This window comes from Haliotis rufescens, unplaced genomic scaffold (genome assembly GCF_023055435.1).
Source record: "Haliotis rufescens isolate VD_foot unplaced genomic scaffold, xgHalRufe1.0.p SCAF_8, whole genome shotgun sequence".
NCBI lineage: Eukaryota > Metazoa > Mollusca > Gastropoda > Lepetellida > Haliotidae > Haliotis > Haliotis rufescens.
Window position 1 is genome coordinate 37526694 of NW_025964372.1, and position 22225 is coordinate 37548918.

At 42.0% G+C, this 22225-nt stretch overlaps 4 protein-coding genes across 5 annotated transcripts in view; 1 reads left to right on the plus strand and 3 right to left on the minus strand.

The window, feature by feature from the left end:
- The window catches only part of LOC124138367 (spidroin-1-like), a 34913-nt gene extending 26903 nt beyond the window's left edge, over positions 1-8010 (minus strand). The window contains exons 1-6 of one of the 2 annotated variants that reach the window (XM_048389029.1): positions 7950-8010; positions 6111-6208; positions 5437-6026; positions 4168-4359; positions 3065-3095; positions 86-120 (exon numbers count right to left, since the gene is read on the minus strand). In XM_048389029.1, coding sequence (XP_048244986.1) covers positions 86-120; positions 3065-3095; positions 4168-4359; positions 5437-6026; positions 6111-6207 — 945 coding nt within the window. In that variant the 5' untranslated portion in view covers position 6208; positions 7950-8010. Of the gene's footprint in view, positions 1-85; positions 121-3064; positions 3096-4167; positions 4360-5436; positions 6209-7949 lie in introns of both variants that reach the window. The other variant, XM_046504975.2, reaches the window with a different exon arrangement.
- Positions 8011-11129: 3119 nt separating this feature from the next.
- Positions 11130-11579, minus strand: LOC124138422 (octapeptide-repeat protein T2-like). The gene has a single exon (XM_046505061.2). It carries the CDS (start codon positions 11577-11579, stop codon positions 11130-11132), a length of 450 nt encoding a protein of 149 aa, XP_046361017.2.
- Positions 11580-11748: 169 nt separating this feature from the next.
- Positions 11749-13105, minus strand: LOC125377017 (octapeptide-repeat protein T2-like). Its single transcript, XM_048389803.1, has 2 exons — positions 13101-13105; positions 11749-12211 (listed from the first exon to the last, which is right to left on the minus strand). The coding sequence occupies exons 1-2, from the start codon at positions 13103-13105 to the stop codon at positions 11749-11751; spliced, it is 468 nt and encodes a 155-aa protein (XP_048245760.1).
- Positions 13106-13203: 98 nt separating this feature from the next.
- Positions 13204-14851, plus strand: LOC124138424 (sodium-dependent glucose transporter 1-like). The gene is made up of 2 exons (XM_046505062.2): positions 13204-13234; positions 13845-14851. The coding sequence occupies exons 1-2, from the start codon at positions 13204-13206 to the stop codon at positions 14849-14851; spliced, it is 1038 nt and encodes a 345-aa protein (XP_046361018.2).
- Positions 14852-22225: the final 7374 nt, after the last annotated feature.

Below are 22225 nucleotides of genomic sequence, written 5' to 3' on the forward strand. Positions count from 1 at the left end.
TTCATTTATGAAGCTGTTCCATACAATACTTGCTAACCACACAGAAAGAACATAGAATTGCATTTTTCAAGAGATGTGTTCTTACCACATTTTTCTTCATTGTGTCAAGATATATTTGACCTGGAAACCAAAAAATGATCATTGTTAAAATACAGTAAAAAAATAAATAGGTGACAATCTCATCCTATATATGTCTACATATCCATGTGTGCAACCATCATGACTTCACATCACACCTTCTGAACCAGGGCCCATTCCACAACGTGATCTTAGCGGTACGATGATCGTAAGCCTATGTTAAAGTAAGGGATCACCTTAGTGCTAAGATCCCTGTGTGGAATGGGCCCTGGACTTGAGAAAAGGAGGAATCAGAGGCTAGTTAGGTAATGCACATAGCCACTGATGTCATGTTCACTTGTCAATCTGAGAACTTCTTGGTAATGCTTAGTGACAACACATCATCTCTTTGGTACCAAACACAAACATGATAGAAACTTGGTCCACTTCATATGAGTCTTATACCAAAAAGTATTCGGACACACTAAATCCTCCGAATGGTAATTACTGTATTCGACGTAATAAGCGCTCAGGGCGCTCTCAAAATTAGAAATAGGGGGCTCTTATTAGAATATAATTTTGTTGAGATTAAAAACGAGGTCTAAAGATTGTAAATTTTGTGGTTTATGCTGACAGCCTGAAATGATATAAAAGAAGAATCTGTGTGTATTGTACACGATAGATATATTTTCGAGAATTTAATTGCCCATAATTAAGGGTGCATATAACAAACGAGTGCGTATAATACACGAATAAATAAGTCTTGTATATATTGATCAGTTGGAAAGGGTGCTAACTGGGATTGTTCACTAGCCAATATATTAGCAAATATAGCCGTGGGCGCTTATTAGAGCGGGAAGCTTATTACGTCGAATACGGTAACGTTATTGTTATGCAGAGAACAATTTTTGGACATTAAAGTGGTTATTCCAGGATTGCCACATTGGACATAAGACTGAAGGTCTGATTGTAACTGCACACTCATCAGTTTGCACAATGGACATGCATACATGCTACAGGCTATAATTCCCATGAACATGAACTCATTACAGAGCAAGAATACGAACATATGTCACAATAAGGTATTATGTTTTCCTATAGGAATAATTCTCAGTGAAAGAATACCAAGTAGATGTCTCTTGGCTGACCAATTCTGAATACATCTTGTACTTGGTAGTGGAATCCAGAGCTAACTCTCCATAACAGCAATGTTGTATAATTAATTCTTGCTCTAAAGATACAGGGGAATTATGAGGCAGTGAACAGAGAGAGAGACATAACCACAGCGCATTGGCCTCTGACAGGTGGTCAAAACCGATCCTTAAGTTGATGTCTCGCTAAATAGCAGATCACTTAACTGGCCCAAACTACATTGTGTACAGGTAGTTTCACTCATAACTATTTCAGAGTTTACAACTAGCTTTCAAACAAAATATTCTACTCAAATTTTCAAAATTAAAGTTAAATACAATATTACTAATGTCAATACCAAACAGTTTAAAATGACAGTTTAATACATGTATATAAAATACATTTTTTTCCAGGTCAGCTACAATTGAGTACCGCCTTTTGACAGAAAGGCAAGTTTGAATCCTGCACACCAGCTTGTGGTCCCTGACCCTGCTACAGCAAGAGGCAATTCTCTGCCATCATTTCTACCTGCAGTAATCATTCTGTGACCATACGCCTAACAGGAGGCTCCTTGGCTAGAATACTCCTAAGGGAGTTGACAATGCGGTTTGAACTAACAATGATCTGATGACTAGAATTACAATTGTTGAGCACTAGGATCTTGCTTAAAGATGTGGATACAGCATAATACAAACATGCATATTTTATTATTATCATTGATTGTTTTGCATATTGTGAGGCAGGCTAGAGCCATCTTCATAAGTATACATTTAAATCACACAATCCTTTGACATCTGTGACCAGTCAGGCACACCCAGACTGAGGATAATTTGTCCTCTTACCATGGCCAACATATACCATTGTGTCACACCTCTGTCTCGGCTGGGGGCCACAGGTGGCCCAGTCGTCTAAGGTGCTGGGATTTGCTGTGCAGAGTTGCGTCCCTTGGGCACGCCAGAAACCTATGATTGTGGGTTTGAATCCCGGTTCGCCCCGATTAAGTTTCTAGGTTTGTCAGGACCATACCCATCCTTGTGGGTTTCACCGAAGTGGTAAACGTCCGTGACCTGCATCACTTGGGGCTTTCCTCCCACATTAAGCTGAGACGCTGTGATATAACTGGAATACTGTTAAAAACGGCGTTAAACCCAACTCACTCACTCACTCTGTCAGCAGGGAGCAGTTACATCCACACTGAGGACAATGCGTCCTCTTACCATGGCCACCATATACCACTGTGTCACACCCAAACTGAGGACAATGCGTCCTCTTAACATGGCCAACATATCCCACTGTGTCACACCCACACTGAGGACAACGCGTCCTCTTAACATGGCCAACATATACCACTATGTCACACCCACACTGAGGACAAGGTGTCCTCTTACCATGGTCACCATATACCACTGTGTCACACCCACACTGAGGACAACACGTCCTCTTACCATGGCCAACATATACCGCTGTGCCACACCCACACTGAGGACAACATGTCCTCTTACCATGGCCAACATATACCACTGTGTCACACCCACACTGAGGACAATGTGTCCTCTTACCATGGTCACCATATACCACTGTGTCACACCTCTGTTAGCTGGGAGCAGTCACACTGAGGACAATGTGTCCTCTTACCAAGGCCAACATATACCACTGTATATAATACCTCTGTCAGCTTGGAGGTCTGTGCTGGGTTACCCTGAGGATGTATGACCCTCAGATTTCTACAATGGCCACAATGGGCCAGTCACTACAAGTTATTTCCTGAGAGATCTACTAGAGCAGCAGCCTTCATCACCCTGTGGCAGGATGATCTACACTAGACTAGTTGACAGTAGTTGACAGTAGTTGACAATGGGTAACTCTGGACTCTTACATGTTTTCAAGAATTTTGGATCATTCATTTCCTGCAATAAATAGAACAGAGCAGATCATTATATTAACAATGTAATACTTTTGGTGTTATGGCTGGAACATAAACTACATACAGAATAAGGTGTCACATTGCGATAATCATGATAACTATACATTTAAACAACTTTTTCCAAAAATGGTTAAAAAAGCAATTAAAAACATGACATGACAGGCATTTTATCAGGAAGAAGTTTGTTGAAATACCTCTGTTGAGTGAAAAGGATCTAAACTCTTAGGATAGAGCAAGCGATATTGTATTCTGAAGATATACCGGTAGTAAGTATGATACTGTCCTTGGTTGACTTTCACACAAACATGTTTCCAAGAATGTTGGTGACAAGTCAACCCCTATTCCAGTCACCTTTAACAAGCATGTTGTCTGTTCGTGTTTAATATTTCAATCAGCAATATTCCAGCTACATGACAGTGTCCTGTAAATAATCAAGCCTGACAAGACAATCCAGTAATCGATATTGTGAGCAATGATAAAGACGGTAAGAGGACACACAATCAACGAAATCCCTGAGCCTGACCTACTCATCCATTTGGTTGCCTCTTGCTACCAGCACAAGTTTGCTGGGGACCTATTCTAACTTGGAATTCTAAAGATGGAACATTGCATCTGGTAAGTTCATGAATCTTAATCCTGTTCAACAATGGCAATCTCCAGAATGCACAGTGCAAATGAAATACAACTGAATGTATCAATCAGTTCTCTGCTACAATCATCATTCAGTGTGACTAAACATTATCTGTGGGTGGATGAATGCTGTTTTCACAGTCAGCAATATTCCAGCCATACCACAGCTGCCTGCTAGTTTGAGCATCAGTTGATGCTGAGCATCAGGGTAGGATGAGCCAGGTCACACACTGTAACCACACGTTCCTCATCACTTGTCTCCAACAACAAGACGTACAGAGCATTTTCATTTCTCTTCAATAAATTATTTTATTGAATACAGAATTCTCTGGAACAATACTTATACCAGTGAGTGCACTTCATAACTTTTTATCATGAAACAAAGCAATAGAAACATTATGCATTCATTCGGTAAGGGTGCTTACATTGCCTCCCTGGAACGGTCCTCTTGGACCACCCTGGAATGGTCCTGGTCCTCTTGGACCACCATAGAATGGTCCTCTTGGGCCACCCTGGAATGGACCTGGCCCTCTTGGACCACCCTGGAAAGGGCCACTAGGTCCACCTCCCATCCCCCCGAATGGCCCGGGCATCATTGGTCCTCTGGGTCCATCTCCCTGAAGCAGAGTGAGTGAGTAAGTGAGTGAGTGAATTGGGACAGGACATGAATCATCCAGGTGACACATTGTAACCACCCAATCCTCATTAGTTACTTGCTACAACGAGCATGGAGTACTAGGGAGCTTTTCTAACCTACATTGCCTGTAGCATAACAATCTACGGATAAACATTAGTTTCTCAGTGAACATTCAAACATTTTCACACCACTACATACATAATCAGGATAATGCAGGTATACTTATCCTAGTAGACACTTTCATCAAATCAAAGTCCTCTATTGTATAGAGAGAAACCTTTTTTTCCATTCACATCGTTTTGTTTTCATTTTGATTTGGTTCATTGTGAAAATATGTTCGTTGCTGAAATATTTTTTGGGTGACCCAAAAATTATCATTATAAGCATATTGGCTCAGGAAAACATCAAACAAGGAGGCATGCATCATCCTCTTCATAAAACCGATGTGAGTTGAATTTAATGCCACTTGGAACAAAGTTTCAGTCATATCATAGCATGTAAGCTTAATATTTTAGGAATAGCCAGAGTGATGCAAGTGATGGAAACATACCACTTTGGTCACTTTGCACGACATGATGTTTGTTTTGTTTTGTTTGTTCGTTGTTTAACACTGCATTAGCAATATTCCAGCTATATGACAAGGGCCTGTAAATAATGGAATCTGGACCAGACAATCCAGTGACTGACATCATAAACATCGATCAACGAAAGTTGGATACGATGGAATGCATCAGCAAAGTCAACAACCTGACCACCCAATCCCATTAGTAAACTCTTACAACAAGCATACCGGTCTGTCTGGTTCTGGCAAACCAGGGGTGATAATCAGGGAGAATCTTGGATTCAAGCTGCTAATCAGAGGATCCTGATATGGGCAAGGGGCATAACAGTTGCTCTTACTAAGACAACCCATGTCCCAAATAATACAGTGACAAGGTAAAAGTGGACTGTACAGTCAAACAAAGGTTCAAGTCACACACAGTCTGCAGAGTCTCCCATGCAGGCGTTGAAGCAATAAGAAGACAAATTCCAATAATATATTCCTTATAAAGCTCACCCTCATTCCCATTGCATGTCCTCGTGGGCCCATCATACCGGGGCCTCCTCTTCCTCGTGGGCCCATCTGCATTGGTCCAGCTCCCATTTTCACCTCGTTCGTGATGCCAACACGACTTGCAAGCTTTTCAATAACTTCACTCTGTTTTTGGATGAGCTCAACAAACGCAGTTTGTCTATTGTCTGCCATTTGGTTGCTGCCGCCACCACCAAAACTTTGGTTGGTCATCATATTCATCCCTGTCTGACCTCCCATCATATCTCCTTGACCTCCCATCATACCACCTTGACCTTCCATCATACCACCTTGACCTCCCATCATGCCACCTTGATCTCCCATCATACCATCTTGACCTCCCATCATGCCACCATGACCTCCCATACCACCTTGACCTCCCATCATGCCACCTTGACCTCCCATCATATCACCTTGACCTCCCATCATATCACCTTGACCTCCCATCATGCAACCTTGACCTCCCATACCACCTTGACCTCTCATACCACCTTGACCTCCCATCATGCCACCTTGACCTCCCATCATACTACCTTGACCTCCCATCATGCCACCTTGACCTCCCATCATACTACCTTGACCTCCCATCATACTACCTTGACCTCCCATCATACCACCTTGACCTCCCATCATGCCACCTTGACCTCCCATCATACTACCCTGACCTCTGTTCTTCATACCACCTTTACCTCTGCCCATCCCACCTCCTTTACCTCCCATCCTTCCCCCTTGTCCTCTATTGAAGTTCCTCATCATGCTGAAAATATACAAGGGATAAATTTGTGAACAGTTTGAATCATTAAGTGGGGGTTGTTGCTAAATTTATACAGGAAAAATATGTCTCAACAATTTTAAATACAGGGTGATAATATACACAGAGATGTACTATAACATTACATGTACTATAACAGGTAACATTAACCTGTCGCAGAATCAGAAAGCAAATAAGCATGGTTAGAGATAAATTGTATGTATATATGTTAAGTGTTAAGAGTCTTCCCTGCAGAAACTTTGCCAGAAATTTACAAATGAGGGGTGGTGCCCCCTTCCAGTTAAGGAAAGGGGGGATTTCCATTCAACCATTGGGGGAGTGTATGAACGACATACCTAAGATCAAAGGTATGTTTTCAACATACCTTCTTATTAACACTTAGAAAGTTCATCACCACTACCTCTTATAATGTCACAGTCTCATTAATATTTCTATCACACATTCCATCTGTCCAGATCCATTCCTTACAAAAAAATCGGATATTTTCCTTTTTGAAGCAAGGACTTCACTTGATTTTGAGAAATAATTAACTCACAAATTGATGTCTGTATAAATCTCAAATGGAAAGACATTGATTCCGGTCAAACACAGATCAACGTATTTCAATAAATTGCAGGGATTTCCTGGAAAGCATTCACTCTTGTTTCCGTAGTAAATATAACAGTAATGAATATGACAGACTTTGTTTACATCAAGCTATTTAAATTGCAGTTTCTTTACTACTTTACTGACAGACTGCTTTGCGTGTGTGTTTTCTGCTATGGACTACGATGTAAGTAGTGAAAGAGAGAGTACTGCATACAGCTGGAAAACACCTACGGAAATAGAAATCTAGCGCATGCACACACCATTACTACTTGTTGAAACAAAGTGAAGGGTTTCCAAGACTCTTTCTACTTACATTTGTTGTAACAAAATTATGAACAGCTAGGCCTACATGTATCAATAGGAAACTTATTTGGAAGTAGATCGGCCACCACAGGCTGAATATGATTCATAAAATTGGTGTCCTCGGCCGTGATACTGGGTCATGTCTTGACTAACAGACCCCTTCTTGGCTATGTTTGTTTGTTGTTTAACGCCACACTCAGCAATATTTCAGCCATATGATGGCGGTCTGTAAATAACCAGGTCTGGACCAGACAATCCAGTTATTGATATCATGAGCATCGATCCGTGTAATTGGGATACGATGACACGCATCAACCAAGTCAGCGGGCCTGATCAACCGATCCTGTTAGTGGCCTCTTGCTACATATTCCAATTGTGTAGATCAATGCTCATGCTGTCAATCACTGGATTGTCTTATCCAGACTCGATTATTTACAGATTGCCGTCATATAGCTGACATATTGGGGAGTGCAGAATTAAAGAAAAAAGACAACATCACAATCACTCATACCAAGGCAAAAATGGACTAGGCTAGCATAAATCGAACTGTAATAAATACGAATTATGAGTAAACATCAGTTATCAATAATTAAAATTATGATAAACACCCGAGTAAGAGTATACATCTACACGATTTGTTAACGAGAGAGTGAGAGTCAAGACTTGGTTCTCAATAGCAGTGTCCGACTCGAATCAAGGCCTAGTACTAGTTCAAACTCTGCATCAACTCGGCTATGTGGCGATCGGTACCCCCTCCTCTTGTTGTAATACAGAGAGGCGGTGATTCTATGCGATAATTAAACACGTTTATCGCAAAGAACTGAGATCCTCTTACCTCTTGCCTTCTGTGTCCACAGAACGCTATGAAAAGTGCTGCTTCTTGGGAGTTATCTCCCTTGGAAATCGTTTCGCAATCGGATGCCGGTCAAAACGGACCAGCTAACTTGGTCAAAACGCCCCATTTTTCTGGTCAAAACGAACCACTGTAAGTCAATAATTTTCGACAACTTCTGTGACCATACGGATAGGATATGTATGTTACCAGACTAATATTTAAAACAAGTTCTGATTGAATTTATATTATGTTTATAATCATGTCAATTATTTCAAGCATTTCAAAGGCCGTTTGTCTTGTATAAATTCGAAGAGCTAACTATATGTGTGCTAATTAACTATACAATGATTTTTTTATATAAATGACAATATGTGTACATCTGTAATTTCCTGTGTGTTAAAATGTAAGAAAAATGTTTTCGTTACATATATTGTCATTGTAAAATAGCGAATGAGTTTGGTTTAACTCCGCTTAGAACATTATTCAAGTTATCATGGCGTGTCAAATTAATGTGGGAGGAAAGCCCGAAGTGATGCAGGTCTCAGACGTTCACCGCTTTGGTGAAACCCACGAGCACGGGTATGGTTCTTACAAACCTAGAAACATAATTTGGGCGAACCGATTCGTGAAGGAATCATAATCATAAAGAGGCTAAGATTCGATTATCGGATCATGGCATGGCTAAGGGACACAACTCTGTATAGCACAATGTGGCACCTTAGATCGACCACCCTTGACATTGATCTGTTTATATTTCCCATTAAATAGGATATGTGTATCTAACTTATTTCAAAACAGCTAAGCCCACAGACCCAAAGTTGTCCTGTCTTTCTGGCTGTCTGTTGTGTCTTTGGAATGTTGAGGCGAACATCTGACGAAACAATATTATTTTGTTGATATCTTGGGCCACGCATAAACTTTTGAAAATAGTTATACATATATATTGCAATATTGAAAAAACACACCAAAACATTGACAATAAACTTATGTATGCATTCACATGCGGATGTGTATCAGTTTGTTTAACATGTTGTCTTTGTAAACATAGAACTGCTAAAGAATTGACACACAGGGAGACAGCATTGACTGAGTAGCAGTTATTCATTGCAAGGACCATCCTGGTGGTAGCCAGTTCTCCAGAGGTCACCCAAGACAACCACAAGTGTCCACTAGTCCCTTCTTGTTCAGTATATGACAGGGTGGGTGCATCTGAGCCATACCACATACAACACTAGCTAAACCGTCTTTGTGAGGAGGAAAGTCTTTCTGGAATGAAAAACAACTGAAAATATTGATATCCTCCTTACACAAAAGAGGGATTCTTTAATCAATTCAACTCTCTGACTTGGGCTAGGCAGGGAATCATGGATGATGAGCGATCCTCACATGAAAGCTATAACATATACTGAACAACAAAAGTTCCTGTGACATTGAATAAGATTTAATGCAAAGTTATGTTTTTAACCAAATCTTAAACAATTTCGGTTTGCAACAGATAAAAGACTCCTGTAAGTGTTCAAATGGTTTAATTTACCATACTGAATTCAGAATATGCGTGATTTCATAAAATAAAAATATGAATATGCCAAAATGTCAATTTACAAATCAATAGCGTGTGTGTCCACCTCTGGTTCCGATGCAAGCAACACATCTTCGTCTCATTGAATGGACCAGGCGTCGCACAAAGTCCTGTGGGATATCTGTCCATATCTGCTGGAGCATTTTTCGAAATTCCTGGAGTGTCTGTGCAACACGTGGTTGACGTCGAAGGCGCCGATCCATCCCATCCCACATGTGCTCGATTGGTGAGAGATCAGGGGAGCGAGCCGACCAGGGCATGACATTCACGTTGTTTTGTTGAAGAGTATCCTGAACAAGTTGAGCAATATGAGGCCGGGCGTTGTCATGTTGAAAGGTAATGCCTGGGCCACGACGACGCAAAAACGTTAGAACAACAGGTCCGATGATCTCATCGCGGTAGCGCTGTCCATTGAGATTTCCCTCTACCACTATCAAACGGGTCCTCTGACTTGCTGTAATCCAACCTCATACCATAACGCTGCCGCCCCCGAACCGATCTTCTTCCATGACACAATGATTGACGTAACGTTCACCTCGACGTCGGTACACTCGAATCCGTCCATCGCTGTGGCGGTGAAAACGAGACTCATCAGTGAATAGAACTTGTCCCCACTGCATGGCCGTCCAGCGTAGACGCTGTCTGCACCACTGTAGACGTGCTTGACGGTTGTCAAAATGGGGACGTCTGGCGGGTCTTCTGGCGACAATCCCTGCACATTTGAGGCGACGACGTACGGTTTGTGAAGATATTCGTTGACGGCCAGGGATGCTTCTTGCAGTCACTGTTGCTGGCTGGAATCGATTTCATAGGTGTGTTGTTCGAATCCAGTTGTCTTGTCGATTATTAGTTACGCGTGGCCTGCCAATCCGAGGATGGTCTCTGACTGCATTCGTCTGTTGCCAACGTTGCCATAACCACCAAATGGTGTTTCTGTGGACGTTAAATTGTCTTGCAACATCACGTTGACTCGATCCTGCTTCAAGCATACCAATGGCTCGCAGACGCTCATTTTCGGACAGGCGTGGCATTTCGTAATGTTGAATAATTGCGTAAATTTGTGTTTTTTCTGCGTGATTTTTGTCAGCACGATGCTAAACAATGCATATGGAATCCCGTTAACGCACATGTTTTATACCCATTATTGGGTAGTGAAATGCATGGGGCTTGCATAAAAGTCAACTTTTGCAAGGAATACACGCTTTTCTGTAGCAGCTGCGTGTTTTGTGACTTGATTCCATACATGTACCACAATATTGAAAACCAAACTTTACTTGTTTGAAAAATACTCTAAAATATTGGTGTCACAGGAACTTTTGTTGTTGAGTATACTATCACCGTCCGCGGTATTCCGGACGGGAGTTCACACACCGAATTAGCATCTAGATATAGTAACTTACTGACGGCTGATGACTGTTCAAACACAATGCAATGAGCGCCTACCGAATCCCAACAGAAACAATGCAACGCAGCTACAATCAGTCTTAAACAATAAAACACACTTACATATAACAACATATGTTCGTGCAAATCAGTATAATTACAATAATCTTGAAGGCGACCTTGAACCCCAATCCACTTCACTCATGATCACGTAATATTCAAATAGGGATTGTCTTAGGCTTGCTGTATTTTCCCTTTCGAACTTTTTCTCTTCCTCGGCGACTTCTCCCTCCCCTTCCCCTGTGGCCTCCCCACTTCTCTCCCCTTCCTCTGCGGCCTCCCCTCTTCCTCTCCCTCTGTGGCCTCCCCACCCCTTCCTCTGCGGCCTCCCCTCTTCCTCTCCCCTTCCCCCGTGGCCTCCCTTCTTCCTCTGGGGCCTTCCCTCTTCCCCTCCCCTCTTCATCTGTGGCCTCTCCCTCTTCCTCTCCCCTTTCTCTGTGGCCTCCCCTCTTCCTCTCCCCTTCCTCTGTGGCTTCTCCCTTTTCCTCTCCCCTACCTCTGTGGCCTCCCCTCTTCATCTGTGGCCTCTCCCTCTTCCTCTCCCCCTTCTCTGTGGCCTCCCTCTTCCCCTCCCCTTCCTCTGTGGTCTTCCCTCTTCCTCTCCCCATCCTCTGTGGCCTCCCCTCTTCATCTGTGGCCTCTTCCTCTTCCTCTCCCCTTACTCTGTGGCCTTCCCTCTCCCCCCCCCTTCCTCTGTGGCCTCTCCCTCTTCTCTTCCTCTCTGCTTCCTCTGTGGCCTCCCCTCTTCCTCTCCCCCTCCTCTGTGGCCTCCCCTCTTCATCTGCGGCTTCTCCCTCTTCTTCTCCCTTCCTCTGTGGCTTCTCCCTCTTCCTCTCCGCTACCTCTGTGGCCTTCCCTCTTCCTCACCCCTACCTCTGTGGCCTCCCCTCTTCCTCTGTGGCCTCTCCCTCTTCCTCTCCCCTCTTCCTCTGTGGCCTCTCCCTCTCCCCTCATCGTCTGTGGCTTCTCCCTCTTCCTCTCCCCTACCTCTGTGGCCTCCCCTCTTCCTCTGTGGCCTCTCCCTCTTCCTCTCCCCTCTTCCTCTGTGGCCTCTCCCTCTTCCTCTCCCCTCATCGTCTGTGGCTTCTCCCTCTTCCTCTCCCCTTCCTCTCTGGCCTCTCTCTCTTCTCTTCCTCTGTGGCCACTCCCTCTACCTCTCTTCTTCCTCGACGGCCTCTCCCCCTTCCTCTCTTCTTCCTCGGCGTGCCTCTCCCTATTGTCCGGCCAACGCCACCTCTTCCTGTCCTCATTTGTTTAAAAGCTTACAATAGTTTCATTTCCGAAGCAATGTGTTATATTGGCATTGATTGGAGAACAACTTGTTATCCCAAATACAAATTAATGAAAATTGAAAAACGTAGATCAAGTATCTGATACCCGTTTACCTCTAAATAGCAATCGTTATATCACGTTTAATGTGGATCAGAACATTAATTACCGATAGTCGTTACGAAGAATAGGTAAAGAGAAGACAAAGTGGGACACAGTACTACAAACACACAACAGTTTGTCACGGTACAGCATTAATTACCGATAATCGTTATGACAATTAGGTAAACAGAAGAGACAAATTGGGACACAGAACAACCAATTCACAACAGTCCCTAACAGTACAGCATCCATATGGGTCTCCCGATGAGTACTTGTGTTAACGTCGCGAGAAAAAAATCATTCAAGAAATCTATTTAACATTTCATATTCGTATTCTCGAACCAATTAAGTTACTGCCACGGGCATATTTGTTCCATTTAAGAAGGGTCGAAATTATAGAATTTTTAGAAATATTGCACAGTTGCACACTTATTGGGTCCGTTATTGATATGTTAACCTAATTGTCACGTAAGGAGATATATATTTTGAAGCATCTCTCTCCCAATCCGATCGATAGACTATTGCATTCCCTAGCAGATGTTTGTCTAATTTGTATTGTACAAGAGTGGGCATTTACGCCGTTATCTAGCAACTACGACAATACATTCATGGGGAAAGGTTGAGCACCACCCGTATTTATTTTGATGACATGACATGCATCAACCAAGCCAGCGATTATGACCTCCCTATCCCGTTAGCCGCCTCTTGCGACAAGCATGGGTTTCTGAAGACCAGTTGTAATCAGTATCTTCAAGTACGACATCCTGTAAATGATGGATTATGTTATTCTTATTCATTAATGTCTTAGTGTCGGACCGAACTTTAAACATGGTGATATATTTTCTTGCCATTTTTTAAATTATGTACAATTTAGAACTACAAGTTGAAAAAAGTGAGGGATAATTTTTCAACATAAACTGTGTTGTCAATTGGCACGAACAATTTTATTTCTTTGAAGATTTACAGATATTAAAATAAGAGAACATTTATTAACTATGACGAATTCAAATGTATACGCCTGCCAATTTCATTTTCTTATTAGCAATAGTGCTACTGTGAAAAAATAAAGTGTTTATATTTGCTTTACCATAGAGGTACTCAGTGTCGAGCCAGAGGCCTGGGATAAAACTTAAACTGAGGAACAATAGAAACTATACATCGTTTGATTTCATCATATGTTTGATTTTCAATTGAAAATATCGAAAGTTAAAAAAAAGGATTTTACTGGCGCTTAGCATTCATGGAGTACTTTTATATGGTTTAATTTTTAAAATATCATTTGATTTAAAACTTTTAAAAATTAAAAAAAGAAACATTTCGCATTATACACAACTGCTTATGGGTATCTTAGACATGTTATCTTTTAAAATTAATCAATTTGCTTTTTCGGCATAAATTCACAACATTTCAAATCTGGTAGGGACCATGTGGTTGCAAATTCTTTTCTTACCTCAGTAATCTGAGGTATTGAAATAATATTTTAATAATACATTGTCTTGCAGGCAGTAACGTGGAGCTTCTCAGAGTGTGGGGAGTTGAGATCAAGCCGTACATGCAGGCCTTCCATTTCTTATGGTCACTAGGGGGAATCGTCTCCCCCTTTGTCCTTGAACCCTTCCTAGCTGTCGGGAGGGATGTGGTTCAAAACTCCACGGCTGCCAATAACTCAGATACAGGAGGTCTTCTTAATGCATCGGTCATACCACCACAGGAGCCGTTGGAAACAAGCATCATATGGCCATTCCTGATGACAGGGTTAATGACAATCCTATCCTCTCTTCCCTTCTTGGTTGTCTTCTTCTTTGCCAGAAAGGAGGGACATGAGGAGATTACTGAGGCATTGGATGGTAAAAGACAAGGGAAAAAGTTATCCCGGAAGTTACTAGTTCTCACGCTTGGCCTTTTGGGTATATTCTATTTCTTCTTGGACGAAGTTGAGGACTCGTCCGTGTCCTTCCTGGCCTCATACGTGGTCAAACAGTTCAAGTGGACAAAGATCATGGGAGCAAGAATTACCTCCACGTTCTGGGCTGCGTATGCATTTGGTCGTCTTGCCGCCATCTTCTTCATCAGCTACGTCTCGCATATGAAGATATGTGGCCTCTTCTTCATCTTGTTGATCGTGGCGCAGGTGGGGATGATCCTGTCTGGAATGTTTCTCTCTGATGTTGGCATATGGATCACTACTTGTGCTGTCGGGTTTTCAATCTCGATAAGTTTCCCCGCCATGCTGACGTGGATAGAGAAGGACTTTGTGCAACTGTCAGGACAAATTATGTCTGTCATCTTCGTATCCGCCGGCCTGGGAGGAATGGTCAACCCTCAGATCATTGGCTATCTGATGCAAGAGGCTACCCCTCTATGGTACAACTATGTTCTGACTATAGATAGTGTTCTGTTGTGCTGTTGTAGTTTCCTCGTGCTGGTGTGGCTGGTTAAGAAAGTCCTTAGCATGTTCAATGCATCGCAAAATGAAACTCCTGATATGAAGAAAAGGAACTTAAATTGATGTCTTAGCTATCAACCATTTGCTATTATGTGGCGAGTTGGCGTGGAGGCTGATTGTCTTTTTTTTAAATATATAGTTCCAAAAAATACTTGAATAAATATTTTGCCTCATGTTTTCCACACAAACAAAATGTTCATTGAATTTACTGGATGTGCTGACAAATGTTGTGAGAACTACATGTAGTTGTTCGGCTCCTCTTGACGTTATTAAGTGCTCGGTCTCATATGAGGAAGATGAATAGAGGAATTAGAGTATAGGCCTTGGTTACAACAATAAAGGAACAATCCTATTTTAACAGCAAACCAGCTAATGTATCGAAGTCGAGCAGGATGTACTTGGTGGCTTTTATTGAACAAAACTGAAATAGGTATAGGCTATCGACGAGATGAAGGTTCCCGTGCACCTACATTTGCACTGAATTTACTGGATTTACTGGAGATGCCGGATGTACTGGATTTACTGCATTTACTTGAGATACTGGATGTACTGGATGGACTGGAGATACTGGATGTACTGGATTTACTTGATTTACTGGATGTACTGGATTTACTGGAAGTACTGGATTTACTTGATGTACTGGATTTACTTGATGTACTGGATTTACTGGATGTACTAGATTTACTGGATTTACTGGATGTTCTTGATTTACTGGATGTACTGGATTACTGGAGTCGCTGGAGATACTAGATGTACTGGATTTACCGGAGATACTGGATTTACTGGATGTACTGGAGATACTGGATGTACTGGATTTACTGGATGTACTGGATGTACTAGATTTACTGGATTTACTGGATTTACTGGATGTACTGGATTTACTGGATGTACTGGATTTACTTGATGTACTGGATTTACTGGATTTACTGGATGTACTGGATTTACTGGGTGTACTGGATTACTGGAGACGCTGGAGATACTGGATGTACTGGATTTACTGGATGTACTGGATTTACTGGATTTACTGGATGTACTAGATGTACTGGATTTACTGGATGTACTGGATTTACTGGATGTACTGGATTTACTTGATGTACTGGATTTACTAGATTTACTGGATGTACTGGATTTACTGGGTGTACTGGATTACTGGAGACGCTGTACTGGATTTACTGGATGTACTGGATTTACTGGATGTACTGGATGTACTGGATTTACTGGATGTACTGGATTTACTGGATGTACTGGATTTACTGGATGTACTAGATTTACTGGATTTACTGGATGTACTGGATTTACTGGATTTACCGGAGATACTGGATTTACTGGATGTACTGGAGATACTGGATGTACTGGATTTACTGGATTAACTGGAAGTACTGGATTTACTGGATGTACTGGATGTACTGGATACACTGGATGTACTGGATGTACTGGAGACACTGGGTGTACTGGATGTACTGGAGATTCTGGATTTACTTGATGTACTGGAGATACTGGATGTACTGGATGTACTGGATTTACTGGATGTACAGGATTTACTGGATGTACTAGATTTACTGGATGTACTGGATTTACTGGTTGTACTGGATTTACTGGAGACACTGGAGATACTGGATGTACTGGATGTACTGGATGTACTGGATGTACTGGATTTACTGAATTTACTGACAAACCTATGTTGCACAAACAATCTGTTCGGCTCTTCTTGACTTTATCAAACGTTCGGATTGTGAGGAAGGTGGAATATTGGAATTAGAATATATTGAGAGTTGTTGGTTACAACAGTAAAGGAACAAGCCTATTTTAACAGCAAACCAGCGGACATATCGAAGTCGAGCACGATATACTTGGTAACCTTTATTGAACAACACAGAAACTTGTATAGGCTATCGACGAGATAAAGGTTCCCGTGCACCTATATTTGAAACATGGACAACAGCGATGCCATAGAGAGATATGAAACAGGAGAACTATCTGGCTTTGACGGTTTATATTTGTACTTACATGCATGCAGTACTGTTGGCAATGTCCAGAGGAATCCATATACACGTATGTGATGCGCTTTACGTACATTCAATATTGATGATCTATTATCGCTCAATAATAACCAATTCCCTTCCTTTGATTTAACCACCAGAACAGAAAATAAAAGACATCAGTGAAACCGCCTCAACTGTTTCTTATTTGCTTCTATGCATAAAGATTCAGAGTGACGAGAAACTCTCCACAAGAATGTATGACAAGAGGATGACTTCAAGTAGTAGTTTATCAACTTTCCCTATACGTCGAGCAATATTCCTGCAGTTCCGGTGTCTGTGGTGTCTACATTTCACAACCTTGGAGGTACAATCGAGCATGCTCTATCAACGAAGATCTCATAAAGGGTCATAAGACTCTTGCTCAAAAGTTCTTTGATCAGGGTTACAACATTCAAGGCATCAGTAAAGCTTTCAAAACGTTTCAAGAGTTCCATGATATACATGTGCAGGACATTTCCATATTTGACACGTCAGTCAAAAAAATTATGCCCGATGCAATTTCCTGTTTTGACTTGTAGGCAATTGTTACCTTGTTTTTTTTCAGGTGAACAGTTGACCTGCCTTTGCATGTGTTTGTGACGGGTGCCACCAGTGGGTCACCTTTCGCAAACACCTGGTATCATCACTATTCGATACTGATTCACAAACACATGGTTATAATGTAGTCGGAAACGTACACAATGGACAACATTTCTTATGATTATGGAATGTTTTTTGTTGTCTTTATGTTATTGCAGTGTCCAGCAGACTCCCTATATGTGATGCGCTTTACACTCAACACAGTTTGTCGTGTCCATTAGAATCCATACACAGGTGATGTTCTTCACGCGCATCACTGGACCAGTCATGAGTGAGTGAGTTGGGTTTAATGACACTTTAACATTTATATCACAGGGTGTTAAGAAATGTACGAAAGTCCGATTGAAGTAGATCTTCACCATGTTGGTGAAATCCACGAGCAGAGATATGATGCTGATTAACCTGGAGTTGTAATCAGGGTTAAGCTAGGATTCGAACCCAGAATCAAATGATTCTGCACTCTTAAGGGACATTACTCAATTCACGGCTAACGAACACGTTTAGATGACTTGTCCGTCCGTGCTTCCTGGGACAAATAAAAATCATATTCTCAAATAGAGTGAGTGAGTATGGTTTTATGCCGCTTTTAGAATATTCCAGCAATATCACGGCGGGGGACACGAGAAATTGGCTTCATACATTGTACCCTTGTCGGAATCGAACCCGGGTCTTCAGCGTGATGAGCGAACGCTTTTAACCACTTGGCCACCCGACCGCCCTGTCTCAAATAGAAGATTCAGTGATGGAGTACTATTTTATCAAATAATGAATTCGTAAAGCATTTATAGCTAGAAATACAGAAGATGTTTCACTCTGTGGTGTCCATACAGTCTCTACAAGCATGACGTTGTTTGGAGTTCACACAAAAAGAAATGACTTTCTTGGCACCAGACGTCATCCCACAGCCTGTCATCGCCAATCAGTAAGCAGTCTTGTATGCCCAAGGTATTGGACGGCTCGCCATCACGCCACATAGGGTCTACAACCTCAGTATCATCCGTCCACATGAACTGTCCCTCCTGGGCAGTGTCGCTCGCCCCCAGCCACACACCGCCTGAAACCATGGAAACAACAGTCTCTCACGTCATGGTATGTACAAACATATTCAACCGATATGGAGAAGACTAAGGCAAAAAGTAAAGGATACCAACATCACTCTAAACTCTAGAATCCCTCAACAACTTCGAAGAGTAAGGAACCACTGCGTAGTGGCAGAGAGATATGATACGTCGAAGGCCTTCAAGGGATCTTAACAATTCCAACTGGTGGGTATGGGCAGAGACCATATAATAGATGGTCTCTGGTAGGTGTGGGTGGTGTGAGGGTGGCATGGTAATTTGTTTATTTATTTTGCTCGGTCAGATACCATAGAAAGTCCACTCGTTTCGTAAAAATGGTATCTAACGAGAATGAGTGTAGTATTCTCTATATAGCATGGTAAATTGTGATTTTTGGTTTTCGGGCGTAGGCTTATTGAGTCAGCACTCAAATCATAGTTCTACATGTTTTATGTTTTAAAATATAATTTAATTTAAAACTTTTAAAATTTAAAAATAATAATACCCAAGTGCTGATGTGTGTCTTAGATATCTTATCTTTGAAAATCAATAAAATTGAATAATACAATATATCAATAAACATTTCAAACATGGTAGAGGTCATGTGGTTGCAAACTCATTTCTTACCCATGTCTACATTGAACCAATTTCACAAAATTAGCTTACCACTGATTACTTTTGACAAACTGTTGCAGGAATGAGTGATGGTTAAATATACAGTCAAATGTAACATCAGTTCTTTCAAGCTTTAATTTAAAAAAACCCAACAACACCGGTATACTTTCTTTTGGCCCTCAGTCGAGTTATATTCCTATAACCTATATTCACATGACACATACCCCTACCTTAAACTTTAACTTGTGGTAATATTTCCAAAGATGTTATAGGATTTACCTTAGTTACAGACGGAAGTGTTTCCAGTTAATCATTGGACTTCTGTAAAAGCTGCCTTCAGACACTTGCAATCTTTTTTACCCAGTTTATCAATTTTATATTAACATAGAAGTAGCTAAGAAATCCAAGAACCATTGGTGCATGTCTAACGTCACGGTTGTGTACGTGTCACGGTAAAATGGCGTTATCTATGATGACTGACACAAAGGTATCAAGCCCGTGTCCTCCGCACAAGTCAATGGCTGACCCCCCATGCTACCCCATCTCGTAGTTTAGCCTTACCTTTCATTCATGATCGTGATCAAGGGGCGGTCGGGTATCCCAATGGTTAAAGCGTTCGCTCGTCACGCCGAAGACCCGGGTTCGATTCCCGACATGGGTACTATGTGTGAAGCCCATTTCTGGTGTCCCGCGCCGTGATATTGCTGGAATATTGCTAAAAGCGGCGTAAAACCATACTCACTCACTCACTCATCGTGTTCGCTCGTCACGCCGAAGGCCTGGGTTCGAATCTCCATTTAGGTACAATATGTAAAGCCCATTTTTCTGGTGTCCGCTGTCGTGATATTGCTAGAATATTATTTATACCTAAGACCATACTCACTCACACACATCCATAATAGAGAGTCAGACATCAACACGAACAATCACGGTCTACATTATAAAGAGAATTTAATGACAGCCTCACCTGTGACCTTGATGTTGTGATATGTCCACGCCATCTTGTGTGACGTGTCAGCTTGAAACAGACGACCGCCCTCTGATTCACATTTCGCTTTAGCGCCACTCCAAGACAGCTTCTGAGTAGACAACTTGTAGCAGAGGGGCATTGAGGGGATGAACTTGTAGCCGGCGTCTCCAGGACAGTTCACTGTAATATAGATAAACAGACGTACACTGACATGTAGCGGAGAGGGTGGAGGGGATATACTTGTAGCCGGCGTCTCCAGGGCAGTTGACTGTAATATAGATAAACAGACGTACATTGACATGTAGCAGAGAGGGTGGAGGGGATATACTTGTAGCCGGCGTCTCCAGGACAGTTGACTGTAATATAGATACACAGACGTACATTGACATGTAGCGGAGAGGGTGGAGGGGATAAACTTGTAGCCGGCGTCTCCAGGACAGTTGACTGTAATATAGATACACAGACGTACATCGACATGTAGCAGAGTGGCATTGAGGGGATGAACTTGTAGCCGGCGTCTCCAGGGCAGTTGACTGTAATATAGATAAACAGACGCACATTGACATGTAGCAGAGAGGCATTGAGGGGATATACTTGTAGCCGGCGTCTCCAGGACAGTTGACTGTAATATAGATAAACAGACGTACACTGACATGTAGCAGAGAGGCATTGAGGGGATATACTTGTAGCCGGCGTCTCCAGGACAGTTCACTGTAATATAGATAAACAGACACACATTGACATGTAGCAGAGAGGGTGGAAGGGATATACTTGTAGCCGGCGTCTCCAGGACAGTTGACTGTAATATAGATAAACAGACGCACATTGACATGTAGCAGAGAGGGTGGAAGGGGCATACTTGTAGCCGGCGTCTCCAGGACAGTTGACTGTAATATAGATAAACAGACGCACATTGACATGTAGCGGAGCACGGAAGGCATATACTTGTAACCGGCGTCTCCAGGACAGTTGACTGTAATATAGATAAACAGACACACATTGACATGTAGCAGAGAGGGTGGAGGGGGCATACTTGTAGCCGGCGTCTCCAGGACAGTTGACTGTAATATAGATAAACAGACGCACATTGACATGTAGCAGAGAGGGTGGAAGGGATATACTTGTAGCCGGCGCATCCAAGACAGTTGACTGTAATATAGATAAACAGACGCACACTGACATCTAGCGGAGGCGGTGGAGGGGATATGTATAAAATAGCGTAGCACATGCAAGATGTATTTGGTTAGGCAATAACGCACTCCAAGCCAAGTTTCATTTCCTGAAGAAAACGATTCACTTATTTGTCATTTCGAAAGTTTTGTCAGTAGGAATTTAAAATATACTCAGTAATCAACGAAATAAACTTTAAAGAAACACAAGTGTATTTGATTGTGAGACATCAAGCCTAACTGCAAAGACTGACAAAAGACTTCAGTTTCTATCGCAAATTATCTTTTTGCTATGAGTTCATATACAACTCTTGTGGAATCCGCTTTCGCGAAAGACTTGTGCAGATATAAGACAACATACTTCATGCAATCCCCAAAAGCAGTGTTTTGAGACATTTTAGTATTATCTCTAAATACAAACTGCCGGGTAAAAGAAGGTATTTTTTTAAGCTGACTAAAAATGAACTAAACAAGAAATGGTTATTTGTTGGTGATGTATTTGATGCGGGTATCATAGTGTTAGTGTGGGTGTGTTAAAGTTTAACGTCACATCGGCAATATTTCAGCCATGTCGTGACGATGCGGGTATCACAGGCGATATGACATGCATCATATCTAGGAGTATCTCACAACGGGTGACGTACACATGACGTCTCAGGGAACAAAGGCGTCGCAAGACGACTGTTTCAGTGAGTGAGTGAGTGAGTATGGTTTTACGCCGCTTTTAGCAATATTCCAGCAATATCACGGCGGGGGACACCAGAAACGGGCTTCACACATTGTACCCATGTCGGAATCGAACCCGGGTCTTCGGCGTGACGAGCGAACGCTTTAACCACTAGGCTACCCGACCGCCCCGACGACTGTTTCAAGTGTATTCTTCTTTTGCTCTGCTGTTACAGGGATTTTGACATTTCTGACATTTCAAACGTTTTCCATCATTTTGAAGATATGACAGTTCCAGCGGAAGAGAATACCTCGTTCTCAAAACCGAGCAAATTACA